The sequence below is a fragment of the Pygocentrus nattereri genome, chromosome 23 (genome assembly GCF_015220715.1).
Source record: "Pygocentrus nattereri isolate fPygNat1 chromosome 23, fPygNat1.pri, whole genome shotgun sequence".
Lineage (NCBI taxonomy): Eukaryota > Metazoa > Chordata > Actinopteri > Characiformes > Serrasalmidae > Pygocentrus > Pygocentrus nattereri.
The window spans coordinates 16,913,609-16,921,738 of NC_051233.1; the positions used below are offsets into that span (position 1 = coordinate 16,913,609).

Below are 8,130 nucleotides of genomic sequence, written 5' to 3' on the forward strand. Positions count from 1 at the left end.
CTTGTGCTCCATGAACTTGCACACTAGAGTAACGGCGCTTACTACCGAACGTACAGTGATAGTGACTTATTTCTCCACCTTCTTTACAGTTTTATTTTTATGAAATGTCGCCACCACATGCCACACATTTCGGGCTGTATTGTGTGGGCGTTTAGTATTTTCAGGCTTTTTCCTGCAAGTCTGACATTTTGATAGAAACAGCCACCCAGAAGAAAGTTTAATAAATTAATGAGTTATGGCCAGTCAACAAGAGTATCATTTGAATTTTCATGTGCAGGAGAGGAAAATTATTCTAGCCAATCAAATCGCATGATGGGAATTTCAACTTACATGACTGACACATGAATTAGCCAATTTGATCACAGGAGGAAAAATTCAACTACCCTTCCAAGTGCACAAGCCTAACTGTTGCATGGTCAGTGCAGCACACACCAGTTTTGAGCACAAACTTTCTAGTACAAAGCAGAGAGAGAACTAAACAGACACAAAGACACTATAAAACATTTAAATTAACAATAAAGGGCTTTTTTTAATATTTAATTGGTAGGTGGATTGCCATTTCTACAATAATAAAATACAACAAATCTGAGAAAAATGAAATAATCAATACAATTATTTAAATGTACAAAATAATCACAGCCTTCTCTGTCTCATTGACTGGTCCACTCTCACCCCATCCCGTTATTTGAAGGTTTTTAGTATTCAACATACCATATCACTACAGTACTCATAAAAAGGCCAGATCTATGCATACAAGTACAGCAATATACTTCAGCATTTCTCTGTTCATGAGGTCTTCGCACATGCATAAACTTCAGGCTTGACCGTAATTGGCATTCACGGGTTGTTGAGAGTAGTTATTTATGTGCCATCAAGTAAATTATCTCCCCTGGCACCACATGGATAATGTTTCTCTAAAATGTCCTGTCTTCTGCTTGGGTCTTCATGAGAGTAGTACTTTATGACAGGAGATTTAATACCATGTAGGAGGAAATAAGAAAACAGCACCAAGAGAAAGAAGGTCTACTCTAGATTTCACAAAAATTTGTGCATGACCACATTACACTCTACAGGAGAATGGCCTGTGCCAATGCAAAGATTTGGTTTTCTGGACAAAATTAAACCTAATCCTGGACTACATATACTCCTCAGTTTAGTATCTCCAATCAGACTTCGCAGTCCAGACCAGGCTTAGTCCTTGTTCAGGAAACAGACCCTTTAATCTTGGAGTGGGTAGAGGAGCTGAACATCATTTAATAATTAAAAAAAAAATGTATATATATATATATATATAAATATATATATATATATATATATATATATATATATATATATATATATAATATTTATTTCACACACAAAAGACAAGAGAGGTTGACCATGATGAGAAAGAGGGGAGGGTGGACACAGATGGGCTTGAAGGCCGCAGACTCAGAGGAAGTAGGGTGTTGTCGTTCTTGGGGGTATGACCCTCTCGGAGTCTGGGACAGCCCGGAACAGCTTGGGCTCCCGTGTGTTGACATCCTTGAACACCATTATGGAGGCAATGTTGCCACAGCGGTAACAGTAGTTAGGGGCTGACCACACGGTCACAAGCCTCTCGTCAAACATGAACTTGTAGCCTTCATGAACAAGCTGATGTGCACGACAAATCAGCTTCAGGTTGTTGATGTGAACAAACTTTGAAAAAGGGAAAACAATAACAATTATACATACATACATAGCAAGCAGTGATTTAAAGCTTGAAAAATGTCAGTTTGTTATGTCCATCTAGAATATATTCTGTTAAAGAAGATGCAAATGCACCAACTCCTGTGAGAAAAATGATGTTCTAACAATGGTGTTTTGCTTTCAGTTTCAATTTGTGAAAGCCAATATATAATTAAAACATAATAATAATAATAATAATAATAATAATAATAATAATTACTACTACTACTATTATATTATCATTATTATTTTTATTGTTATTATTATTATTATGTATTTATTAGTATTTTCTTGTAATGCCAATTACCAATATAAAACTAATACAGCAGTGTTTCACAATCAAGGTCCTGGAATAACCTGCACTGCAGGTTCCAAGTTCCTGTTCCAAGTTTAACACAGGAGTAATACTAGGTTATTTTCAGGACCATTTGTGGGGAGAAAAAAATAAAAAACAAAACAAAACAAAAAAAAAACACGTAATGTACAGCACACCCCCAGGACCAGCATTCGGAAACATAAATTACTAAAAATAATAACTAGATTTTATTAACAGCTGAATATTGTTACCTCATTGGTGACCTTGGCACCAAAGAGCCATCCTGCACCCCTCGGGCTTATAGCCCAGGTGTCAACATCTTCTGGATCAGACCACACAAGGTCACAGAACGCGCCCTTGTGAGGGATTTCCTGGTTACGTTCAATGGTGCGGATCTGGTCCAGAGTTTTGATGTCAGGTGAAAGGCCACCATGCACGCAAAGGATTTGCTCATCTATCAACTGTGGATAAAGCAGCACATAATTAAATGCATACAGAGACAATATATAAAATTGAATAATTATATATATATATATATATATATATATATATATATATATATATATATATATATATATATATATAAATAAATCTGTTGTCATAACAAAACCTTGTATCTCCATTTTTGTCGATTTTCATTTTTTAACCAAAAAATTTAAACCAAAATAAATGGCCAAAATGACTTGGAAAAACATCTGGAAGTAATGTATGCTTTTTCCTCCTCCATATACCATTTTGGAGATAGCGATATTATTATTATTATTATACATGATAGTTGTTGACGTGTATATTAGGGCTGCAGAATATATCGCTTGTTACTAATTATTGCACTGAGTACTGCAAATTCCAATATTACATAAGATGGCGATATGCAAATAAGCCCTCTATCAAATATCTCTATTTTATTCTATTATGAACATTCTCATCAACTTCAGATGATGCAAATGAGTTTCTGTAGTTGTTTTGATTAATCAAGGCATTCACGTGATCCAATAAACATCAATAATTTCACTGCAAATTATGCAGGTGAATATTTAATCACGTCACACCAAAGTGTGTTTTAATTATATTGCAATATAATGCAAAATTTAAATCACAGTATGGTATCCTGTTTGTTCCATGCAACCCAAAACACAATGATTTTACAAAACTATATTATAGCCTATACAAATCAATATGATGTTTCAAGTACAGAACAATTGCTGTTTGCTTAACTCATCTGTGGGCATCAACTGAAGTGGTGAGGCTCTTGAAAAATAAATGTGCTGATGACAGCCATAGGACGAAGTCAGATTTCTTTAGAAAACCCTAATTTTTGGACAGCATCACCACACAAGGCAAAAACCCAAAGCACATCACTGCCAAGCCAGGAATTTTTTTTCTCAGAGCCAAAAAGGCTAAATCAAGGCAAAAATCAAGGCTACATACTAAAATCAAGCAGGGCCTAGAAGAGAGCGAAGTACAGGCCAGGCAGTATATCAGCAGACTCCCTCAGATATATATTAGTATTTGTTCATTTAATCATCTATTTGAATATGAAAAATAAATAAACACATACAGTTTATACCACGGGGACCATACAACCCTTCTCCACCCCCCATCACAAACACTAGCCACGGAATTATTTAAAGCTGATTCGCTGAAGTACAGCCAAATTAACTATTAAGAAGAGCTTCCTCAACACCTGCACCACCTCATGGAAAGAGACAAGGTCCTTAACCAGTAGAAAGTCAGCTCCACTCTCTCTCATCATCAACAGGAGCTCCACCCACCCTCCTCCACTGAAAGGGTAGAGATCACACCATTTTAAGTAAACCGGGGAAGCTGATATTTTTCGAGTCAGTGCTGCTACACTGATGTCAGCAGTACATGCTTTCAAAATATGCACGCACACTGTGTTGTAAAGATACCCCCATTCCAGTACTTATGACAGGACTCCAAGAGTCTCAAAATTTCAACTACTGTTAAAGATGTCATTTTGTTAGATTATTACTGCTTTAAGAAAAGGTTTATAAAATGACAACACAGCTACTTTTTGTTAGCAAATTGTGCTCTACACCATGCAAACCATCTGACTGTTGATGCTTAGCTGGACAGCTTCAACTCAAAATTGTCAGCGTTATGGATGAGATTACACCAATTAATGCTAAAACTGTCATGCCACCAGAAAGCACCTCGGAGGAATGCTACCGCCATTCAACTTAAAAAGCGAGAATGTAGGAAGGCTGTAAGCAAACGGCTTAAACCCAAGCTTCAGATCCTCAAAGAAATCTTCAAAGAGGAGTTGCGTGATTACAACACAGTGCAAAGCTAAACAATCCTTTTTCTCTGGGATTATCAACAATAATATTAACAACAGCAGAATACTATTTGCCATGGTTGACAAACTAAGCAACTCGCATATATCGATCCTGAATTAGTATCACCTGAGAAACATAATGAGTTTGCCACATTTTTAAACAAAATCCTTAATATCAGTCACTACTACATCTATATCCACCAAAAAGCCCATATCCTCTCCATTACCACAATAATATCATATCATCATAACTCTTGATATGTTACAGCAATTTCAGTTAAACATGCCATGGCAGTAATTATTAATTGATAGTGGGAGCCACATTAAATAAAATTATCAACGATTTTTTCATAATTACTTGTCTAGAGAGGCCACAGGGTATTTCAAGAAATTTACAAGTCAAAATAAAAACCCAGGGACTAGCTTAAAAAATTGCAGTTTTCAAAGAGTTAAAAATTGCAAAATGATGCATTTTTAAAATATACTTGTAACTGAAAAGATGTGAAACACTATACTAGATGATTTAAAACAAGATGTCTGGTCATCAGTGAAAATGTATATGATATACTTGATTTCCCTCAATAGCACTTCCTAGTGGCCATCTACATTTTAAAGCTTTACTGGTTGTTAGAAAGTTCCTACATAGACACACCATTCAAGTTTCATAAAGATGGATCAATATTAAGCCTTTCAAATGCATGCTGAAAGCTCATTAGCTGATGGTGGCAGAAATTTTAATGTATGAACTTTTTAAAGTCACTCTTACAAATTTCTGTATAGTCTGACAAAGAGATAACACTTGCAAAATTTCCATATGATCAGGTGTTCGGTTTGCTGAGAAACAGTTATTTAGCGATTACAGTAGTGCAAGTGATGTATGTATACCAAAACTGAAAAGCTACCTGAGAATCTACAACTGAAAACACTGTTAAGTTTCAATTTCTTTGGTTGAAGCATTCTTGAGTTACAGAATTTTTTTTTAACAATTATGAATTATTCCAGAAAGGTTAATTAGCATATGGCAACTACATTGTTTACAAAAATCTAAGTGATTTTAATAATTATTGAGGTTCAGGTTCTTCTGCACTGACAACCCCTTTGGCCAATTGGGGTAATTTTTGTAGGTGTGCACAAACTTCACCTGCCCTCCAAGTTTGGTGTCTTCAGATTTTTTAGTTTTACCTGCACAACACATTCAGGAGAAAAAGAATAAGTAATCTAGCCACAAGTGGCTATTTGCAGGGTTGAATTTTTTTTTATCTGCAAGTACGCCCAAGGCATGCTATTTTGGCTATGACCCCACTTAAATACATGCTACTAACATTGACATACAGATTAAGTTGCATGGTGATGGATTAATTTTAAGCATGTTGAATCACTGCTGAACTCTGATTAGCTGAGTTTTTTCAGGATATATCAATCTCCTACAACCTCCTATAAGATGAGAGCAAAAAGTAGCAGCACATACAAATTTCACATCAATTTCACAGACGATCTTTTGCTGAATAAAATTTTTTGACTCAACTGAATTATTAACTTAATGAACTCTTTTGGTAAATTTGGCTCTTGTTTTAACACGCTACAGTAAATGGAGTTCATCTTGGGTTTGTGCATAGTGCTCATTAGTAATTGTGATTTAATGTTTTCATTTGTATCATTCAGATAAAATTAACTTTGGCTCCCAGTTACTTTCAAATGTTGCAATAAAAGACTTCATATTTGCTATGTTCAAAGTATGACAAACTAAATCACATTTTGCTGTTTTTGTTGATTCACTTATTGTTTAAAAAAAACTATTTGGCAACTTTGGGTGTAGATGATGTTTACAAATATGACAGACGCTGAAGCAATATTTGATGGGGTTTTTTTTTTTTTAGAAAAAATATTTTCAATAGTATAAGAAATTATTGTTTTATAACGTGATGATTTTTAGATGTCCAACATCTAAATTTATGGTAATATGTTATAATAACAATATGTCCACCAAACTTTGCAACATGTTTGAACATTAGGCATTGAGTAGAACATTGTCAAGCAGACAATGCATTCTTATCACTGCGCTACTGTCCTGAAAATGCATATAAATTGAGAATGAAATCAAACATGTACTTTGTCACGATTTGCATTTCTTTAATGTAAGCAGAGTAAGGGATGCATTAATTTTACATAATTAGGGTTCAAGCACGCAGTGCAAGAACCCTATTGTTTTTGCTCGGATTTTTCTTCTTCTTCTTCTTATTATTATTATTCTTTTTCTCCTACAAAAATGGTTGTGGAGCAGAGACTGTAAGTGGTAGAGACACCAAACTTGGTGGGTAGGTGTAGTTTGTGTGCATCTCGCCAGCGACAAAAAATGACCCCGATTGGCCAAAGGATGGCGCTATAGAGCAGCAAAACACGTTTTGCTTTATAACTCCTACACCATGAAGTCTAGAGTGAAAATTCTTTTTTTGTCTGATTCCTTGCATCAAGCCAAACAACTTTGCCATTTGGACCATTTAGCTCCGCTCACTTAGATTTTTTGCTAATTTGCATAATATGCAAAACCTACTTTTGCAAACTAGTTCAAGGGTTTTCAAGCAATCCTCATGTGTCTGATATCAAAACCTTCAGAAGAGTCTGCTCATCAATAGTTATTAACAATATGTTGACTTCAATGAACGAGATGGCTGCCATATGCTAATTAACACTGACATAGATCATAATTAATTTAAAATTCTATATGTAGAGAATGCTTCTGCCTTTTACATTGAAACTTGACATGCATATGTGGGACCAGATTATGTGGTTGCTTATCAATTTTGGTGTGCATATGTCATTAGGGGGCGGGGCCATTGCCCATTAACTGTTTCTCAGCATCCGTGCATCCGATTGAGCTGAAACTTGGCAAGTAGGAGCTACTGGACAGAGTATAAGTGGATCTTGAAAGACAATTTGAGAGATTGGAATTTAAGGCCGCCATCAGCCAATCAGGATTCAGAAGGCTTTTGACAGACTTAACAATGACCAATCATCATGAAACTTGAATGTTGGCTCTAGGTTGCCACTTCGTAACAATCAGTCAAGTTTCAACAGATTTGGCCACTGGGTGGCACTATTCACAAAATTATCATGTTATTACATGTTATTACAATACTATTACAATTTTCACCTAGTGTCAAATGTACAGCATCATGACAAACTATTTTGCCAATATATGTTTGTTAAAAAAGTGCATAGTTTTTATGTAGTCGATAACTGTTTGAAAACACTCCTTTTCAAACTAGTCTCTGGATTTTAATCCAAACCTTTCAAATTTGGTCTAGAACGATTCTGGGGCCTCTCTAGGTAAAACATTATTGAAAACATTTTGACTTTTCTACTCTGGGTCATGTGGATCAGTCAACAAATTACTGGGGTCATGGTATTTGTAGCTCGATTTGCTATAACTCAACAGTCATTGGCCAGATCATCTGAAAATGTGAAACATGTTAAAATACTGAGCGTCTTAGGGTGTGTGTGCTACGTTTGGTCCAGATGGGCCTTTAGACGTCACTTCAGCACTCAAAAACACTTAATAACCAACTAAATTGTTATTACAAGGTTGATCAATACACACTTGGTGCCATATGACTCAGTTCACTCACCTGAAAAACTTTCTGATTGCATATCATGTCAAAAATTGTACGGCTTGTCTGGTATTCTGTCTTATTTGTTCAAAGATTTCACTAGACAAAGGCTTATTATTCAAAGGTCAAAAGGTCATTCTGACCAAAACCTGGTGAACGTCTATGGTTTTAGTCCGTGATCAATACTGATATCATAT

At 35.5% G+C, this 8,130-nt stretch overlaps 1 protein-coding gene across 1 annotated transcript in view; it reads right to left on the reverse strand.

Moving 5' to 3' along the window:
• Positions 1–503: 503 nt before the first annotated feature.
• ppp6c (protein phosphatase 6, catalytic subunit) overlaps positions 504–8,130 on the reverse strand; it is a 17,861-nt gene continuing 10,234 nt past the window's right edge. The window contains exons 6-7 of the mRNA XM_017721144.2: positions 2,278–2,487; positions 504–1,680 (exon numbers count right to left, since the gene is read on the reverse strand). Coding sequence (XP_017576633.1) covers positions 1,432–1,680; positions 2,278–2,487 — 459 coding nt within the window. The 3' untranslated portion in view covers positions 504–1,431. The remainder of the gene's footprint in view (positions 1,681–2,277; positions 2,488–8,130) is intronic.